This window comes from Phyllostomus hastatus, unplaced genomic scaffold (genome assembly GCF_019186645.2).
Source record: "Phyllostomus hastatus isolate PE091 unplaced genomic scaffold, TTU_PhHast_1.1 phas_contig_80, whole genome shotgun sequence".
NCBI lineage: Eukaryota > Metazoa > Chordata > Mammalia > Chiroptera > Phyllostomidae > Phyllostomus > Phyllostomus hastatus.
In genome coordinates, this window is record NW_025333960.1 from 3,191,319 (window position 1) to 3,213,221 (window position 21,903).

At 41.0% G+C, this 21,903-nt stretch overlaps 1 protein-coding gene across 1 annotated transcript in view; it reads right to left on the reverse strand.

Annotated features, from left to right (window-relative positions):
- Positions 1-21,165, reverse strand: part of CHCHD6 (coiled-coil-helix-coiled-coil-helix domain containing 6) — a 337,119-nt gene extending 315,954 nt beyond the window's left edge. The window contains exon 1 of the mRNA XM_045850165.1: positions 21,052-21,165. Coding sequence (XP_045706121.1) covers positions 21,052-21,138 — 87 coding nt within the window. The 5' untranslated portion in view covers positions 21,139-21,165. The remainder of the gene's footprint in view (positions 1-21,051) is intronic.
- Positions 21,166-21,903: the final 738 nt, after the last annotated feature.

Below are 21,903 nucleotides of genomic sequence, written 5' to 3' on the forward strand. Positions count from 1 at the left end.
GGAAACCAGAGCTGCTACAGGAGAGTATGCAGCAACCTCTCTTTATGAGTAGCACTTAAAATCTACAGAATCAAAGATGCTTCCAATGTAGCATCTTTACCTCCCAATGAGGGAACTAACCTGAGATAAACTTCATAAGAGTTAAAGTTAACTCTCCATATATTACTTTATAGATTAATCTTTTACATAGAAAGATCTTCACTATACTGCAATACAGTTAAGGAGTATTACAAAAGACTTTCAATTTATTTAATTCAAAGGTTATATACCGAAATCAGAAGGTAAAATGGAAATCACCTCAACTCTTACTCCATTTAAATTTTATTACTGGTTGCTCTGTAGCACTATAAAGAGAAAATTTAAAGGATGCTCAAATAAACCCTTGAAAGTTGCTAAGTCTGCGCATAAAATACAGTATGGTTGTGTAGCCAGCATTTACTGTCCTCATAGCCAGTGATTCTGGGAAACCTTGAGCCAGATAAATGCAGGACACTAAAACAAAGTCTACATCCAGGCATCCAGGCCTTCATACCATCTTGTCTTTAAGATGATTCTCCACTCCTGGGCAACTGAAGAGGGAAAGGTGGAGGGACCAAAAGTTCTCTGTTCCCCTATAGAATCAGCTATACTTTGTTTTCAGATACTTCACCACATGTTAGAAGGTGTGATATTTGCGACCACCAAAGAAAATAACACGGGGGGGCTAAGATGGTGTCAGAGTAGGAAGGAGCAGATTCGGCTTCCCTCTGCTCAGGGGAGAAAATCCTGGCCAATCTGTGGAGTAGAGAAGCAAGCAACCAACATACTTCAGCATTTTTGAAAGTAGGGGACCAAGGATTGTGGCAGAACCGAAGGACTGGACCCTAAGAAGAGTGCTGCAACAAGGTAGGGTCCCAGGGACCAGCGTGTGGTCCGGGGACTGCAGCCCCTGGGCCCAGGCCCAGGGCCCGCTGCTGAGTTTGCCACAGAGTCCGTGGGAGAGAGCCAGGACAACTGCTCCCTCCCCAGCCAAACAAGGTCTGAGCGGCTCTGGGAGGAATCCAGATGCTAGCAAACACACGGGAGCTGTGAGCACCTTTGGAGGCTGTGGACACTGGAGGGGCTGAGTCGCGCAGTGGACCTGGACCCCCATGGTCACCGGTCTGGCTGGAGGGTTTGGTGGTGGGAGAAGCCAGGCCACTGTGGGGAGTGGCAGGCTTGAACAGGAGGAATTTCTCAAGAGGAAGGAGTGAATAGACACAGACACTGTTTGGGGAATTCTCCTAAAGTGATCAGTGGCTCCGGCCTCCCTGCTACCCAGCAGTGGGCGCACCGGGGTGCATGCAGGGAGAGCATCCCCATACCCCAGTCCACAGCAGTAACCCTGGGGAAAGACCTGATTCCCACACCCAGGGTGCAAGGCTGAGGAGCCAGTGAGAGCTCCACTAGCCTAGGAAGAAAAGGCATATCAATCACCCTTCAGCCTGCCTCAGCCAGCAAGAGCAGAAAAACCGGTTTGGCCACTTTGAAACCAAGAGACTTTTTAATTTGATTCTATTTTTTTAACAATTTTTATTTTTTTAATTTTTATTGTTTTTATTCTCTTTTGATTTCTTTTTCCTCTCTTACCTGATTTCTTGTTTTATTCCTTCCTCATTCCTGTCCTCCAATTTTATCTCTTCTTCCTTCCTTCGCCTGCCTTTTCTATTTTTAATTTTTTAAATTTTTTCTAAATACCTACAAGTGAGACAAAAACCTGGATCTGTGAAAAGACCAAAGTTGAACCCAAAGAAGGGGCACCACAACAGCTGGGACAGTGAGATAAATTTCACTCTGCTATTACAGAGAACCTGCAAGTTATTGCATATTTGTATTATTATTATTTTTCCAGTATTCCTACATCTTTTTTTAATGGTATTTGTGTATCCCTCTTCTTTTTGTATAGTCTGCTTTGCTAGACTGGATATATTGTATGACCTGACAGCTTTCCCCTGATATCTCTTTCCATACTGTATTGCTGATCGACTATCCTTTAACTCACCTGTGTCCCATTAGCACATTATTTGAGGTTCTGTACTCCCTATTCTTGTTACCTAGATCTCATAGATTCCGTCATATGATTGTTGCCATATTATTGTAAATAACTGCTGTTCCATGCAATTGTAATTACTTCACAACAACCCCCCTCCCTCCCCAGATCTTAGCCCATTTCAAAGTTTCCTGAACTCTATTACTGTAGTGGTTGACCCTATTCTATAACACACTATACCTATTTACTATCCTTTACTCTCACCTTACCTCAGAATCTGACCTCCCACAATCTCCCTGTTTTATAGATCCAACTCACAATCCTTCCTTCCCCAACAAGAGTCTTATCTTCTTTCCATCCTTTCTAAAAATCAGCTAGCTGGGTGGAAGATCACGGTTAACACTATACAGAGTCAAAGGATCTCCTATCTCTTCCCTACCTGCTACTACTGTAAAAACCATAGAATTCTCTGTTGCTGTCTTAAACCATTTTGCCTTCCCCCTCCAACTGATGACAAAAAAGAATAGGTGGAGGTGGTGAACACCAAGATACCCACTGGAAGAGGAAACCCAACAACCAAGGAACCACTAACAGATAACAACAGAAGAAGGTGAAGGAGGGAGTAGTAACCACACAAACCTCAATCCAGGACCTATCTGGAAATACAACTAAACAGTAGAGACAGTACCCAATACAAACAACTGAACAAGAATTCTTCAAACCTTACACACACAGAAGAACCAGCTTCAACACAACATGCCCTCACCAGCACAACAAAATACAGGAGGTGGTGGACAGAGTGACCCTTATTTAACCAGCTGGCGGGAAGGAACCACCAAAGAAAGACTCAACAACAATCAAAACCCAAAGGCAAACACAAAGCCAACTTAAATGGCAGCCCAAGACCACTGAGCTTGGGAGATCAAGGAAACTGCACCACTGAAACTCACTGATATTCTACTAAAGAAGTTCACAACATAAACCCAGGGAGCCAGAAAAGATCAATATAAGAAGCTGAGACTAACAAGAAGAGTCTCACAAACAATGGGAAGACAAGGAAACAATCCCCAAATGAAAGGAAAGGAGGAAGCCTCAGAAAGAATGCTAAATGAAATAGAGGCAATTCAACTATCAGATATTGAGTTCAAAGCAATGATTGTCAGGAAGCTCAATGAGTTCACAATCAGCTACCAGAAACTACAGGGAAGCTACAATGAACTCACTGAAAACTACATCAGCATGAAAAAGGAAATAGAAACTCTCAACAAGGGCCAAGAGGAACTGAAGAATACAATTTCTGAACTGAAAAACACAGTAGAAGGAATGAAAAGCAGGATCGATGAAGCCGAAGATCGGATCAGCGAGCTAGAGGACAGAGTAGAAGACAACACCCAGAAAGAGAAAGAAAAGGAAAAGAGGCTCAGAAAGAATGAAGAGGGATTAAGAGAAATGCAAGACAATATGAAACGTAATAATATCCATATAATAGGGATACCAGAAGGAGGAGAAGAAGAAGAGCAAGGGATTGAAAACCTAGTTGAAAACGTAATGAAGGAAAACTTCTCTAATTTGATGAGAGAAAAAGTCACACAAATCCAGAAAACACAGAGAGTCCCAATCAAGAGGAACCCAAAGAGGCCCACCTCAAGACACATCATAATTAAAATGGCAAAATTTCAAGACAAACAGAGAATCTTAAAGGCAGCAAGAGAGAAACAGGAAGTGACATACAAGGGAGCCCCAATAAGGCTACTAGCTGACTTCTCAGTGGAAACACTTGAAGCCAGAGGAGAATGGCAAGAAATATTCCAAGTAATGAGAACCAGAGGCCTGCAACCACAACTACTTTACCCAGTAAGGCTCTCAGTCAAGATAGAAGGCCAAATAAGAAGCCTTTCAGACAAAGGAAGTCTAAAAGAATACACCTCCACTAAACCAGCTCTGCAAGAGATGCTAAAAAGACTGCTTTAAAGAAAGAAAGGAAAAGAGAGAGTGAGAGATGAACACACATACATAAAAGGCAATGAATAAGTACCTATCAATAATAACCTTAAACGTAAATGGATTAAATGCTCCAATCAAAAGACATAGAATAGCTGATTGGATAAGAAAACATGACCCACACATATGCTGCCTACAAGAGACCCACATCAGGATAAAAGATCTGCACAGGCTGAAAGTGAAGGGCTGGAAACAAATTTTCCAAGCAAATGGACAGGAAAAAAAAAGCCGGGGTAGCAATACTCATATCTGACAAAATAGACTTCAAAAAAAGGACCATAAAGAGAGACCCAGAAGGTCATTTCATAATACATAAGGGAAGAATCCACCTAGAAGACATAAATATTGTAAATATATATGCACCTAACATAGGAGCACCCAAATACATAAAGAAAATCTTAGAGGACTTCAAGAAAGATATTGAGAGCAACATAATTATTGTGGGGGATTTTAACACCCCACTATCAAAAATGGACAGATCTTCCAAACAAAATATCAACAAAGATATTGTGGCATTGAACAATACCCTAGATGAAATGGGCTTTACTGATATATACAGAGCCCTCCATCCAAAAGAAGCTAAATACACATTCTTTTCAAATGTACATGGAACATTTTCAAAGATTGACCACATGATAGGACACAAAACAAGCCTCAACAATTTCAAGAAAATTGAAATCATACCAAGCATTTTCTCGGACCACAAGGGACTGAAGCTAGAAACCAACCCCAAGGAAAGAAACCCAAAACACTCAAATTCATGGAGATTAAATAGCATGCTATTAAACAATGAATGGGCCAAGAATGATATTAGGGAAGAAATCAAAAGGTTTCTGGAAACAAATGAAAACACACTCACAACAACCCAAAACTTATGGGACACAGCTAAGGCAGTCCTGAGAGGGAAGTTCATAGTGATACAGGCCCACCTAAAAAAGTTAGAAACATTCCACCCAAACAACCTAACCCTATGTCTACAAGAACTCAAGGAACAACAACAAAGACAGCCCAGAGCAAGCAGAAGGAAGAAAATAACCAAGATCAGAGCAGAATTAAATGACATAGAGACTAAAAGCACAATTCTAAGGATCAATGAATCCAAGAGCTGGTTCGTTGAAAAGATAAACAATATCGACAAGCCTTTAAGCAGATTCATCAAGAAAAAAAGAGAGAAAACCCAAATAAACACAATCAGAAATGAAAGAGGAGAGATTACAACAGATACCACAGAAATACAAAGCATTGTAAGAAATTACTCCGACGAACTGTATGCCAAGAAATTTGAAAGCCTAGATGAAATGGACAAATTTCTAGAAAAATATAAGCTTCCAAAACTCAATGAAAAAGAAGCAGAATGCCTGAACAGACCAATAACAGCAAAAGAAATTGAAGCAGTAATCAAAAAACTCCCAACACACAAAAGCCCTGGACCAGATGGTTTCACAGGAGAATTCTACAAAGCATTTAAGGAAAAGCTAACCCCTATCCTTCACGGACTATTTCAAAAAAAGCCAAAAAGATGGAAGTCTCCCAAACTCTTTTTATGAGGCCAACATCATCCTAATTCTAAAACCAGATAAAGAAACAACAAAGAAAGAAAACTGCAGGCCAATATCGCTGATGAACATGGACGCTAAAATCCTGAACAAAATACTGGCAAACTGCATCCAACAGCACATTAAAAAGATCATACACCATGACCAAGTGGGATTCATTGCAAGGATGCAAGGATGGTACAATATTTGCAAATCAGTAAATGGAATACATCACATAAACAAAAGCAAAAACAAAAACCACATGATCATATCAACAGATGCACAAAAAGTATTTAATAAGGTACAGCATCCATTTATGATAAAAACACTCAGCAAAGTGGGAATAGAGGGAGCATTCCTCAACATAATGGCTATATATGACAGATAATAAAGGCTATATATGACAGACCTACAGCCAACATCATACTCAATGGGCAAAAATTAAAATCTTTTCCACTAAGATCAGGAACAAGACAAGGATGTCCACTTTCACCACTTCTATTCAATATAGTACTGGAAGTTTTAGCCACAATGATCAGACAAGAAAAAGAAATAAAAGACATCCAAATCAGAAAGGAGGAAACAAAACTGTCACTGTTTGCACATGACATGATAGTGTACATAGAAAATCCTATCAACTCCACCAAAAAACTGCTTGACCTAATAAATTAATTTGGCAAAACAGTGGGATACAAAATCAATATCCAGACATCAAAGGCATTTCTGTACACCAACAATGAAACAGCAGAAGCAGAAATCAAGGGAAAAATCCCATTTGAAATACCAAACAGAAAAATAAAATACCTAGGAATAAATCTAACCAAATAGGTAAAAGACCTGTATTCAGAAAACTACATAACACTGAGGAAAGAAATCAAGGACGACACAAACAAATGGAAACATATACCGTGTTCATGGATTGGAAGAATGAATATCATCAAAATGTCCATACTACCCAAAGAAATTTACACATTCAATGCAATACCTATTAAAGTGCCAATGGCATATTTCACAGACATAGAACAAACACTTCAAAAATTTATATGGAATCATAAACGACCCCGAATAGCTGCTGCAATTTTGAGAAAGAAGAGTAAAGTAGGAGGGATCACAATACCTGACACTAAACTATACTACAAGGCCACTGTAATCATAACAGCCTGGTACTGGCATAAAAACAGGCACATGGACCAATGGAACAGAACAGAGAGTCCAGAAATAAACCCAAGTCTCTATGGTCAATTAATATTAGACAAAGGAGGCAGCAACATAAAATGGAATAAAAATAGCCTCTTCAACAAATGGTGTTGGGAGGACTGGACCGCTACATGCAAAAAAATGAAACTTGAGCACCAACAAAGCACCTTATACAAAAATAAATTCAAGGTGGATAAAAGACTTAAATATAAAATGTGATACCATTAAAGTCCTAGAAGAGAATGTAGGCAGGAAAATCTCAGATATTTCACACAGAAACTTTTTTACTGACATGTCTCCTAGAGCAAGGGACATAAAGGAAAGAATAAACAAATGGTACCTCATCAAAATAAAAAGCTTTTGCACAGCTAAAGAAAACAGTATTAAAATAAAAAGAGAACCAACTGTATGGGAAAACATATTTGCCAATGATACCTCAGACAAGGGTTTAATCTCCAAAATACATAAAGAACTTAGATGACTCCACTCTAAGACAAGGAACCCAATTAAAAAATGGGCAAAGGACTTGAACAGACACTTGTCCAAGGAGGACATACAGAAAATCCAAAGACACATGAAACGATGTCCAAAATTGCTAGCTATCAGAGAGATGCAGATTAAAACCACAATGAGATACCACTTCACACCAGTCAGAATGGCCATCATAAACAAAGCAACAAACAACAAATGTTGGAGAGGTTGTGGAGAAAAGGGGACCCTAGTGCACTGTTGGTGGGACTGCAGACTGGTACAACCACTATGGAAAGCAGTATGGAATTTTCTCAGAAAACTAAAAATGGATCTGCCTTTTGACCCTGCAATTCCACTGCTGAGGCTATATCCTAAGAACACTAAAACACCAATACAAAAGAACCTTTGCACCCCGATGTTCATAGCAGCACAATTTACAATAGCTAGGTGCTGGAAGCAACCTAGATGCCCATCAGTAAATGAATGGATCAAAAGACTATGGTACATTTACACAATGGAATTCTATGCAGCAGAAAGAAAGAGCTCCTACCCTTTACAACAGCATGGATGGAGCTGGAAAGCATTATGCTAAGCGAAACAAGCCAGGCAGTGAAAGACAAATACCACATGATATCACCTTTAACAGGAACCTAAACAACAAAACAAACAAGCAAGCAAAATATAACCAAAGACACTCAAATGGGGGACAGACTGACAGTGACCAGAGGGAAGAGAAGAGGGAATTTCATGGGGGAATGGGTAGGGTTTACAGGAACAAATTTAAAGGACACATGGACAAAAACTAGGGGTGGGTGGTAATGGGAGGGAAGTAGGGAGGGATGGGTGGATAGGCTGGAATGGGAGTAAAAGGGAGAAAACTGCACTTGAACAATGGTTAAAATAAAATTTAAAAAAAAGGAAAAAAAGAAAAACAGCCCTGGCTGGTGTAGCTCAGTGGATTGAGCTCGGGCTGGGAACCAAAGTGTCCTAGGTTCGATTCCCAGCCAGGGTATATGCCTGGGTTGCAGGCCATAACCCCCAGCAACCGCACATTGATGTTTCTCTCTCTGTCTCTCTCTCTCTCTCTATCTATCTCCCTCCCTTCCCCCTCTAAAAATAAGTAAATAAAATCTTTAAAAAAATAGGGGGGCAGGCCAAAAATTAAAAAAAAAAGAAAAACAAAATCCAGAGAGCAATTTAAAAAAAACAAACTATGATACATTTACATGATGGAATACTACACAGCAGAAAGAAAGATGGAGCTCCTACCCTTCCCAACAGCATAGATGGATCTGGAGAACATTATGCTAGGAGAAATAAGCCAGGTGGTGAAAGACAAATACCATATGATCTCAACTATAAGTGGAACCTAATCAACAAAACAAACAAGTAAGCAAAACACAACCAGACACATTGAAATTAAGAACAAACTGACAGTAACCAGGGGGGGGATGGAGGGGATAATGGTGGGAAAAGGAAGAAGGGTTTTCAGGAACATGTATAAAGGACACATGGCCAAAGCCAAAGTGGGATAACATCAAGGGTTGGAAGTGGGGATGGGTGGGGTCAGGGGGAAGTGGTGGTGTGGAAATGGAGACAACTGTACTTAAACAACAATAAAAATAAAGTTAATTTAGAAAAAGAAAAATAAATTAAAAAAAAAGAAAATAACACCTGGGAAAGCACCTAGCCCCAGGACTGGCACATGTTGTGTAACTGAGCAATGTTTGCCAAACTTGCTATTCAGAACCACAGACACCATTCATTGGAGAGCTATAGAGAACTTGGCCATCTATTTCCTGGCTTTCCAACCTGGCATTTCCTGTTGTGGTCTCATCAACTGCACTCAAGTAGAGCATTAAATCTGAGGAAGAATGGAGAGGATTTGTGACCTAACCCCTTCGAGGTACCTAGATAACAGGTGCATGAATGTGATACACCATACAGCCATCTTGAACATAGAGAGGTGGTCTTCTATGATCATTTGTTTACCACAGTGCCTCTAAACTGTCAATTAAGATGATGTAATATGAAATTATATGATAAGGAGCATCAACATGTATGCTGAGACATTTAAGAAGCTACCTAGCAAGGTAGCAAAGGAAGTCTGCTGCATACAGATGAAATAAGTTTGCATTAAAGCCTTGGAATTGTAAGCAGAAGAGTAGGATTTTGATGCATAGCTGCCACCAGATCACCAGCTTCAATAAAAGAAGGGTCATCAACTCACTAATCCAAGCATTCAATCCAATATCCACTTACTAATGAGACAGCCAATGTAATAAGTAAGACAGCTTTTCTCCTCCAAGAGCTTACAAAAGAAAAACAGGATCTAAGGACAGAGAGGAAGGAATGACTGGGAATATTAAAAGATAAAATCATCGATCTGATAAAGGGCAACTTTGAAAAAATCTACAGCTAACATACTTAATGGTGGAAAACTGAATGTTTTCTCCCTAAGCAGTGTAGCAAAGCAAAGACATTCACTTTCACCACTTCTATTCAATATTGTATTGGAGGTTCCAGTCAATGCAATAAGGCAAGAAAAAAATGGGGGTATCCAAATTAGAAAGAAAGAAGGAAAACTGTCTTTATTTGGAGACAGCATGATCCTACCTATATAAAATCCTAAGGAATAAAAAAACCCTACTAAAGTAAATGAGTTCAGCAAGGTTTCTTGATACAAAATCAATATACAAAAATCAAATGTATTTCTATATACTAGTAATAAAGAATCCAAAAACGAAATTAAGAAAACAATTCCATTTATAATGGAATCAAGAGAAATAAAATACTTGGAAATAATTTAAGAAGTGCAGACTTGTATATTGAAAGTACAAAATAATGCTGAGAAAAGCTTTTAAAGATTTGAATAAATGAAGAGAGATTTCATATCCAATGACTGAAGGACCCAATATTGTTAAAATGGCAAGTCTCCCGAAGTAATCTATAGATTCAATACCAGCCTCCATCAAAATCCCAATAGGTAGTTTTTACAGAAGTTTACAAACTGATCCTGAAATGTATAAGGATGTGCAAAGGACTCAGAACAGCCAAAATAAGCTTGAAAAAAAGAACAAAATTTAAGGCCTTGTATTTCCCAATTTTGAAACTTGCTACAATGCCACAATAATCATGGCAGTGCACAGGACATGCATCAGTGGAACTCTCAACAGAACTTAGAGTCCTGATGTTTATGGTCAACTGATGTTCACAAAAGTCCCTACATAATTCAATGGGCAAAAGATAGCTTTTTCAACAAATGTAGTTTGAAAACATTAGATATGCAAAAAAGATGGATTTAAATGAGGGTTCAACTCTAGTACTAGGGCCAAATCCAACCAAACACCTGATTTTGTAAATAAAGTTTCAATGAAACCTAACCACACCCATTCATTACATACTGCCTATGTCTGCTTTCATCCTTAAATGGCAGAGATGAATAGCTATGACAAAGACCTTCCAGTGATTTTGTCTAGTGACAAGGCCAAAGTATTTATCTGGTCATTTTTTTAAAATTTTGCGAAACTCTAATTTAGGACTTTACCTCATGACATGCACAAAAATTAATTCAAAATGGATTATAGACTTACATTGAAAAACCCAAACCATAACACTCTTAGAAAAAAAACAAAGGAAAAAGTTTCCATAACTTTAAATTAGGCACAGATTTATAAAATATGATACCAAAAGCACAATCAATAAAAAAAACAATTTGATAAATTAAACCATCAAACTTATAAATGTTTGCCCTTCAAAAACACCATTAAGAAAAAGACAAGCCATGTATTGGGAGAAAATATTTGCAAATCATAATATGATAAAGTACTCATATCCAGCATAAAGAAATCCTATATCTCAATAATAAAAAGACAAACAACCCAATTGAAAGTGGGCAAAAGACTTGAATACACACTTCACCAGAGAGAACACATAGATGGTGAAAAAGCACATGAAAAGACGCTCAACATGATTAGTTATTAGGGACATGCAAATTTAAAACACAGTAAGATACCATTTCAGATCCACCACAATAGCTATGATTAAAAAGACAAACACTAACAGGTGTGGCTGAGAATATGAAGAAACTGGAACCCTCATATATTGCTGATAGGAATGATGTAAAGTGGTACAGCAACTTTAGAGAATTTGACAGTTTCTTAGTAAGTTAAACCTAACAATTCATCAAATTCATAAACAAAATGACCCAGAAATTCTACTCTAAGGTATCTACCCAAGTGAAATGAAAACACGTCTACCAAAAAACTTGTGCATAAATGTCCACAGCAACTATGTCCACAACAGTCAAGAACTAGATACAATTCAAATGTGCACTGACTGGTAACTGGATAAACAAAATGCAGTACAGCCATACTGTGAGATACTATTGAGCAATAAAAAAGAACTACTGATACATGCTACATCAATAAACCAACACCAAAAACATTGTGCTAAGTGAAAGAAGTCAGATGTGAAAGATGTATAAGTGCATTTACATGAAATGTCCAGAAAAGATCAATGTATGGGGACAGAAGGATTAATGGTGACCTGAGGCTGGAAGTGTGAGGAGTGACTGCAAATATATCTTTAGGTCTTGCGAATGTTCTAAAATCCAATTTCGATGACAGTTACTCAACTTTGTAAATTTGTTTAAAAAATCATTGAAATGGGTGTTGTGTATGTAAAATACAACTCTATAAAGCTAGTTTTTTGTGTGTGTTTAATTGTGTGTGTTTTTTTTTAAAGAAACACCATTGCCCTGGCTGACCTGACTCAGTAGGTTGAGCATCAGCCTGCAAAGTAAAGGTCACTCGTTCAATTCCCAGTCAGGGCCACATCCCCGGTTGGGGGTGTGCAAGAAACAACCTGTAGATGTCTCCTTCTCTTTCCCCTTCCCTTCCCCTCTCTCAAAAAAGAAAATCTTAAAAAAAAAAATCACTATCATCAGCCCTAGCTGGTGTGGCTCAGTGGATTGAGCACCAGCCTGCAAAGGGTCACCAGTTCAATACCCAGTCAGGACACTTGCCTTGATTGTGGGCCAGATCCCCAGAAGGGGGTGTGCAAGAGGTAACCACACATTGATGTTTCTCCCCGTCTCTTTCTTCCATCCTTCCCCTCTGTCTAAAAATAAGTAAATAAAATCTTAAAAAAAAAAATAGTCACCATGACCAGATACAATCTTTGCAAAGCTCCACTCCTGATTAGAGAAATGCACTGTTGCATCCAGAGCAACATGTATACAGCCCTCTCTGGCATTCAGTGCCCATTATCTATCTGGCCTCCTCACCTGATCAACTTTCTCCAACAGCCCAGTCCATGTGGTTGCCATGCACATAAGTTTTGGAGTTGGAACATCTGAAATTCCAGTTCAAACACCAACACACTGTGACCTTGGGTTACTTTACCTTCCTTGAACCTGTTTCCTCACCTCTGAGATGGGGATGATAAAATCTCACGAGGTCAGCATAGGGAATACCTGAGATAGCACTCTTAAAACATTCAGCAAAGAATAAATATGTATACTTCTCCTGGCTGGCTCAGGCACATCTTCAAAGTCATCTCCTCAGGGCAGCATTAGCTGACTATCCCACCTTGACCAGCTAGCCCCATTACTCCCTGCATCTTTTGCTTTCTTCACAGAACTTGCAATTCTTTTATTCCTTTGTCTTTTTTCTTTTTGTCTGTCCTTCCTACTGGGCTGAGGTCTCCATGAAGGCAGGGACTTTATGCTTTGTCTTTATTGTCTCTGCAAGCCCAAGCTCTGTAAACACCTTCACAATGCACACTTTACTGAGGTGATGGATAAATGGCAGCTATGGATACAGTGCTCAGCATGTGGCTTCTCTGGGAACTGTTTCTTGTGTATTTAATTACGTCCTCCTTGATCTTCCTCTCACCAGTGGTCCAGACTCACCTCATAGGACCAATGAAATGGCGGTAAAGGTGATGTAGCCAGGAGAGTGTAATGAGCCTGGGAACATATCTTAAAGTAGCAAGTTAGGGAAGTACTAGAGAAAATGCAAAAGAGAGTGGAGTCTGGATGTTTAGGAGCAACCAATTTCAGTTGAATCACCAAAGATGGCTGCTTACATGGAGCAGAGAATAGGCAAAGCAGACATTAACAGGACACTATTGCCATGTATGTTTTCTTCTCTTACTGGAGGATGAGGATGAGGTTGAAATGAAGTCTTTATGTATTGGGTTGGCTAAAACATTCATTGATTTTTAAGTAAAAATAAAAGACACAGTTTTTATTTTCACCAATAACTTTATTGAACAATGTATTCACCATTCTGTTCCACTACCTTCTGCCATCTTTCAGACAACTTCATAATTCCATCTTCCCAAAACTTTTTATCTTTTTGAGCAAAGAACTGTCTTCCAGGGAACTGAAATATTTTCCTTTAAGAGAATTTTGTAAAGACTAAAATAAATGGAAATGCAAAGGTGCAATGTTTGGTAAATATGACAGATGAATCAGAACTTCCCAGCCAAGACGTAACAGTTTTTGCCTGGTCATCAAAGAAGCATGAGGTCTTGTATTACCCTGATGGATTATTATTTGTTTTCTGTTGACTAACTCTAGATACTTTTTGTTGAGTGCTGCTTTCAATTGGTCTAACTGGGAGCAGTACTTGTCAGAATTGTTTGGTTTTCCAGAAGGAGCTTATAATAGAGGACTCCCTTCTAACCCCACCATATACACAGCATCACCTTCTTTGGATGAAGACTGGCCTTTGGTGTGGTTGGTATGGTTTATTTCACTTGCCCCACTCTCTCCTCCATTCCACATTATTATAAAGTATCCACTTTTCATCACCTATCATAATTTGTTTTAAATATAGTCAAGAAGGTTATTTTCACTTAATTTATGTGAAACCCAAACATAACCAAGCTGGTGCAAATGATTTTCAACACCTGATTTGGATATTTTGAGTGTACTGGCTATCTCATGCATGGTATAATGCCGATTGTTCTCAATTAATGTCTCGATTTGATCACTATCAACTTCAACTGGTCTACCCAACCATGGAGCATGATCCAATGAAAAATCTCCAGCACAAAACTTCACAAAGCACTTTTGACACATTAAACCAGTCACAGCACTTTCTCCATACACTGCACAAATCTTTTTTGCATGTTCCAGTTGCATTTTTATTTTTTTTGGAATAAAGCATAATATGCTGAAAATGTTATATATTTTCTTCCATCTTGGATATTAAAATGGTTACATAAAAATTCACCAGTTTTGGTAATTTTTTAAATGCACACCAATATGACAGCTGTCACACACAATCTAACAAAATTGTTTTGAATGAAGTTAACAACAACTAAGTGCCACTAGATCTATTTTATGGAGAAAAAAGCAAATGAACTTTTTGGCTACATGCTTGCTTTGAAAATGAGTTGATTGAAACATTTTGTATTAATTAAATTTCTTTTACCTTCTGAAGAAATAGGGCTTTAACTCAGCATGTAAATTTATGCAAATAAGTATACAAACTAGCAAGGCCCTAGCATTTAATTTTAAGGGAACTAGAGCACTTTCTAGGACCACGCCTTGGGGGTTAAACACAAGTGGTCTTTATAAATATTTTACTTTCTCTGAAGGAGCTGGGGCATATACTCTTCTTTGGCACCTACCTTTTATTAAATTAACTTCTTGGACACCTTGCAAACACCACTACTGAACTCCTGTGCCCAGCCATGATCAACCCTACTGTGCTCTGGAACATTGCTGTCAAAGGTGAGCCGTTGGGGTGCCATCTCCTTGGAGTTGTTTGCAGACAAAGTTCCAAAGACAGCAGAAGACTTCCATGCTCTGAGTACTGGAGAGTAAGGATTTGGTTTTTAAGATTCCTGCTTTCCCAGAATTATTCCAAGATTTATGTGCCAGGGTGGTGACTTCACATGCCATAATGGCACAGATGGCAAGTTCATTTATGGAAAGAAATTTGATAAGAATTTCATCCCTATAGCATACAGGTCCTGGCATCTTGTCCATGGCAAATGCTGAACCTGAAACAAATGGTTCCCAGTTTTTCATCTGCATTGCCAAGCCTGAGTGGTTATGGCAAGCATGTGGTGTTCAGCTAGGTGAAAGACACATGGATGTTGTGGCAGCTAGAAAGCACTTTGGGTCCAGGAATGGCAAAACTACCATTGCTGACCACAGACAACTCTAACAAATTTGACTTGTGTTTTATCTTAACCACCAGACCATTCCCTCTGTAGCTAAAGACAGCACCCCTTCACTCCCATCTGCTTGGAATGTTCTATAATCTTCATGTTCTGGCCACAGTTCATTAGGTTCTATATTTTCCTTACCCCTTCCAAATCTAGCTGGATCACAGAGTTCAGTTTATGATTATAAAATAAAAACTAAAATTACAAAAATTAACTTCTTATTTTGTTCATCCAATGATTTTTTCTACTGATTTTTACTTGCCTGCCTAAAGACACAGTGGACTACCCGACCCTCAAGTAATTTTGCAAACAAAAAAGTCACTAAACCAAAACACTTCACTGCCATCACCTCCTTTTCTCTGATCTCCAAGGGAGGAAGGGACAGAGGGAAGAAGGGACTGTCATAGCATGGGGCCATGTATGCCATAGTGTACTTCAGGATAAGTTGTTTATTCTGTCTAAAGAGTTTGCCCAGCAGTCAACCAGTCACCAAAGCTCCCTCTCACTTTAACAACTTCTGTTAGAACTAAGTGAGACACGAGCACCCTGTCAGGAGAGGTGGAACCTTTGCCACAGAATTTTCTTGCTGTCTTGTATGTAAATGGTGGGGAGGAAGGAGTCATGAGAAAAGGCTACTTTTTGCAAAGTTCTGGATTAAAGTCCCAGAAGTTACCCAGGTAACACCTTAGACAAATTCCTTAATCTTTCTATGCCTGATTCTCCATCTTTAAAGAGAATTTATATTTTGCAGAATTGTTAAGAAAACTAGAAATAAAATGCATTTGTCTGATATAATACCAAAAACATATGATGTTCCTCTGACAACTTAAAGGAAATCACTTCCCAAAGGACTCCCACTGACCTATTTTCCAACATTCCCAAAAGCAGGATACCTGCTAGTAAGGTGGTAGAGCACACAAACAGAAGCGAGGGTATCCAACTTTCAATTCAGGCTCTTGCCTCTCAACCTTCAAACACCAGTCATCTTCTCCTCATTTTGTCATTGCCACCAGTCAGGTCAAGATTAGATAACACCCAGCAGGCAGCAAAGGCACTAAGTACTATGGCACGCAGAGTCAGAGGCCCCCACTCTGTTAAAAAGCACTCTGTACTTTCTCTAAACACTTCAACACATGTCTTCATCTTATCATAGGCAGCACTTATGATTATCACACCTTCCCCTTTATTTTTTTTTAAATATGGTGACTGAGACTCAAAACATAAGTTGTTCACCCAAGGTCACAACAGCTAATGAGCATCTGCCCAGAAGCTGGTGTTGGGAACCACCCTGCCTGATATCAGAAGCTGTAACCCCCGCCAAGGCCAAGGCTGAGGGAACAACTTTGAGCCGTAAGCCACCAAGGAGACAAAAGCTTATCTCCCTGGCAGGAGCACCGCTTCTGCTCCTTTTACTTCACCCTGCCTGGCCCCCAATGCTTGGTCAGTTAGCCAATGGTGGGTAAGATTCCCCAAGGGGGGAATGATCTAAGACAGGCATAGTCATGTGGGAGGCCCTTTGGCCAAAGGAAGGATTTGGGGGGCTACAGCAAAAGGCCTCGCCCCTCAGCTTTGACAAAGCCTGAGTCCTCATTGTCTGCGAGAAAATCTCCTAATCTCTTGGCTGCCTTACTTTCCTTGCTCCACCTAAACCTGAAACAATGACAGAGGGTGGTGCAGCCCTGTGCTGGAAAGGGCAGGTTCCCCAGGTGATCATGTTACAGAACAGACAAGGGGGGCCTGAGACAATATACTATTATTGAAAGAAGGCCCCGGGTCCGTTATGTCCGCCGCCCGAGGAAAGACATCTCTCAATGCCAGAGATTCGTGAAAAGGAAAGGAAATGTTTATTTAATGCTATACAGACTTCAAGTAGTGACCTAATGTCTTCATCAAAAATCCTAGAGTCTCTTAAAACACCCACAAACAGACACAGTCCTTCCTTCCTTCCCCCTTTGCCCAGTCCAGAGTACCGTATCTCAGGGAAGGAAAACGAAGTCCATGGCTCAGACAGTCCTCTGGTTCTTAGTTAGTCCTCCTTCTCGACTGGGAGACCTCCCTGGGTTCCCGGCACCCTTGGCTGAGTCGCCATTATCTCTGCTAAAACCAGGTGGTGGTTCCCCCTTCTAAAGCTGCGGGGGTCCCCGCTCTGTCCAGGCCTCGTGGTTCTCCCTTTCAGGGCTGCGGGAGTCTCCACTCTGTCAAGGCCGCGTGGTTCTCTCTCCTAAAGCAGCACGGTTCTCCCTCAATGGCTGAGGTCCTCCCTATTCTGCTAAAGCCACATGGTTCTCTCCTCTCAGGGCTGCGCATGGCTCTCCTCAAAGCAGCATGGTTCTCTCTCTGGGATGCAGGAGTCTCCACTCCGTCAAAGCCGCGTGGTTCTCTCTCCCAGGGCTGCGGGAAGGGGAGAGTCCCCACTCTGCCAAAGCCACGTGGTTCTCTCTTCTCTCAGGGCTGCGCATGGTTCTCTCCTTCCTAAAGCACCACGGTTCTCCCTCCGAAAGCTGCGGGAGTCTCCACTCTGTCAAGCCGCGTGGTTCTCTCTCCTATGGCTGCAGGAAGGGAGACTCCTCACTCTGCCAAAGCCGCGTGGTTCTCTCTTAATGGCCGCCAAGTCTCGGTTTTTAAATCCCCGCGGCCAATCTTCCTCTGCAGCCTCATTTCCGACTCCTCCCACACTCAGCTTCACTTGCCAGAATTCATATCCTTCCAGCTTTACTGGGCTGCCATCATGAGTCTGGGCAGGTGTGGCCCCAGGTCCTGGAGCCAATCTTCTCCGAGCTCCCACGCAGGTGCTGTAGCTTGGGGGATCTGCCCCCAGTCATGTCTTGTTGGGAAGTTACTTCCATTCCCCTGGCTCAGAGATGATCACAGCTATTTAACATATCCATGCAACCAGCCAAAGGCTATAGATATGTTAAATGACCATGCCAGAGGGTGGCTGCAAGGCTGTTGCTATGCAAAACAGATCTCAGTGGCCCTGCTCCATTTGTCCCTTCCCTCAACCCACACCCTGGGTGGGGGGTTGGAGACATCTTAAATCTCCTGGACACTTTAAGTTCTGGACCCCATTTCAAATGCCCATTTGGGCCCCCTCTTGGCTGTACCCTGTAACAATCAGGCCTAAGAAAGAATATGTAAAATCCTATGAAACCTGCTTTGTTTAGAATGCTCTCAATTAAATGATAAGGGTCCAAGGAAGAAGTTTGTTCCTTAAAGTTTTTTTACAGCTCTTTAGCTATCTGACCCTGACTCAAAATAGGCCCTCAGAGTTCCTTGTTATTTGATCCTTACTTCCCAGCAATGAGTAATGAGCTTTACCTGAATTCCTGTGTAAATGAACCCAATAAAAGCTGTTGAGGAAAAGGCTCTTGGTCCTCCTGTGAGAGATCGGCCACCTTTCGTCCCCAAGCAGATCATGTCTTGGTAGACTTATTCTCATCCGTGGTGGATGGGGGACTCTGTGGACAAAGCTCCCCCAAAAGCTGGGCCTCCTGATGTCATGAGCCACTTGCCTAATTAACTCATTCACCTACACCCAGTTCTGTGCATTTTATTTAAACTCAGTCTCTGTTTCAACAGATTCAGTCATTTAATCACTCAACATTCACAAAGCACCACTATCTGCCAGATACAGATGTAGGAGGAAGTATAGCATTCAGTGAACAGGCCTGAGTTGCCTACTTCAATCTCAGTTCTACCACATGTCACCTAGGTGACCCCGGATAAGTTACTTCATCTCTCAGTGCCTTGGTTGTCTTTAGCCTATAAAATGAGCAAATAGAATTCTACATCTCTCACCAAGCTGTTGAAAATTAAATGAGAGGATACCTATAAAGGGTATCCCATGCCCCGACTAAGCATTCATATATAAGCTGCTTTTATTATTCTAGGTTCTGAGGGTAGCGTGTCAAATCAGACAAGGGCCTTAGCCTCAAGGACCTTACACTGTACTGGGAAATGTAAAACAAGTAAATTATTAATAGAAGTTGCAAATGCTTATGAGCACCGTGAAAAAAAATAGACGTGTTACACTGTAGGTGGGAAAGTACTTTAAGTGGTCAGAGAAGGATACTCAGATATTATATTTTAACTATAACAAGAATGATAAAAGCCGGATATAAGAAAAACTGGGGTGGGGGGAGGATGGTGGGGAGACGTCAGATAAGGCCTGGAAAGGAAGTGTTCATCAGAATTGTGATGCAGCCAACAGACTACTTGGAGAGCAAGCACTGAAACAGATTAAAGCCAAGGGGCTGAGAGGCTAGTCCACCTCACCCTGGCAACAATGTTGATTTGGGAGAAATAAAAGCATCCGGTACAATGGTAAGGTGATTGGCAACATGGATTGGGAAGCTACCAGAAGAGTCTGGCATTTGCATATATCCCTGTAGAGCTAAGTAAGGTAGTACAAGTGGAAGTTGAAGTATTAGGCAAACATTACCCAGCAATCATCATATAAGAACCCTTGGCATTGACAGATCCCCCAGAAACTACTTTCAGAAAAAAGATGGAAAGGACAAAATCTGAAAAAGACCTTCAGAAGCCTGCTATATAACTGTCCTAAAAATTATAATTGATTTGTAGGGAAATAGGGAAAGCAAGGATTCATTTCAAAATCATCAAAATCTAGATTTAGCATCTTAAAAAAAACTTCCTGTTTTCTCAGCAAGACAGAATAATGGATTAGTGTTTACACTGTTGTTTCAAATGAAGGAATTAGAAATGTTTTTATTACTCTATACTGTTATGAAATTCAATCAGGAAAACATTTAGGTATTTGCTAATATACAATCATTATTACAACAGAATTAGAGAACATTATATAATTTTAGGAACTTATTAGCTAAAAACAAATTATTAAATTACGCAAAAAAAAAAAAATTCTGTTAAAGCTGGGGAAGAGAAAACAGCAAATGCAGAGATCCTGTGCTTGGAGCAAGCTGGTATCTTGCTGGGATAAGGATGTCCTGAGGCTAGTGAATAGATGCGGAGTGGTAGGTATAGGAACTAGCACAAGGTGTGGTGAGAAAGATCAGCACCACAGTTTTGTAAAACAAGGTAAGGAGGGGTCATTCCTTTTCATTTTCATTGCGCTAGGCATTCATTAAAACCGTTGCTTAGGATTTTAACCAAGGGGAAGTGTATAGAATTTGAATCACAACTTTTAAAGTGCCCAATTGGCTGCAGTGTTGAGAAGCCAAGAAGCCCTAGTTAAGAGGCTGTTGCAATTGTCCATTATTGGGAGCATCTCATGTTTACATAACAACACGTACGCACTTGGTGTGCAGTGAAACAAATTCAGGTCTGGAACAATTACGTCAACTGGAGCTGGAATGTGGCCTCAGCACCTCTCTCGCTCTCCACTCTTTCTCCCCCGAGGCCACCATAGTGGTGAAGCTTGAAGCGGCCACTCACCGCACAGGGGTCCCCCGACATTTCCTGAGCCACATCTCGCTCATTTACTGGGCAGCGGGAGAGACGCTCTCCACCAAGGAGTAGGCAGTATTCTAAGAACAAGCGCACCCACCCGTTATCTGCACGCACCTTCCCCTAAGGCTGCCGAGGCCACCACACCCTTGGAGCCCTCCACCCCCTCCACGCCGTCTAGTCCGAGCCGCGTTCACACGTCCCACCGGCCGGGGGCTAGCTCACCCGGATGCCCTGCAGCACCCGGACCCGCTCCTCCTCGTCCATGCCGAAGGACACTCTGCGACCCTCGCTGCTTTCTGTGCCCCCCATAGCAGGAGACCAGTAAACACTCGGGAAGGCGACCAGTCCCCGAGTTACCAGGCAGACACCCCGCTTCTGGGTGGCTGCTCTCCGCAGGAACCGACACAACCACGTTTTACTCGACGCCTCCAGAGGCTCAGCCAATAATGTGACGAAGGATCGCGGGGCATTGTAGGAATTGTAGTCCCGCCAGCCCGGTTTGCCTTGTAATCCTGGAGCTCCGGAAGATGTAGTGTGGGAGTCCGGTAAAACGGGTTGAAAGACCTGCAGCTGGTCTCTAGGCACGGAGGGCCTCCAATGACAGGATAAGAAGCAGGGAAGTGATGGATGATGCTTGCTTTGGAAAGGTCACCCTTGAAGCAGAGCTGAAGGTGATGTTCTGAAGCCAGGAGACCTTCATGGGGGCTGAGCCAAGCATGTGATGGTGAATTTATGCGCGGTTCTCTGCTTGATTTCTTCAACAAACTAATATTGAACACCTACCTAATAAGCATTGACCTAGCCACGTGCAATATCACTAACAAAACGTGTCCTGCCTTCCTGGATATAATGGAGTAAACAAATGAAGACACAAACAGGCTTGTAAATAAGTTTGCTAATCACTGTGATAAATGCCATGAAAGAAATTAATAGGAGGCCTCCTTCAATTTGAGAGGCCAGAGCAACCTCTCTAAGGAAAAAGCATTTAATTTGAGAGCTAAGGTCTAGTAGGAGTTAGCCAAGAGAAGATAGGCAAAGAAGTTTGCTGGAGACCAGCCAGTGCAAAGATCTTGA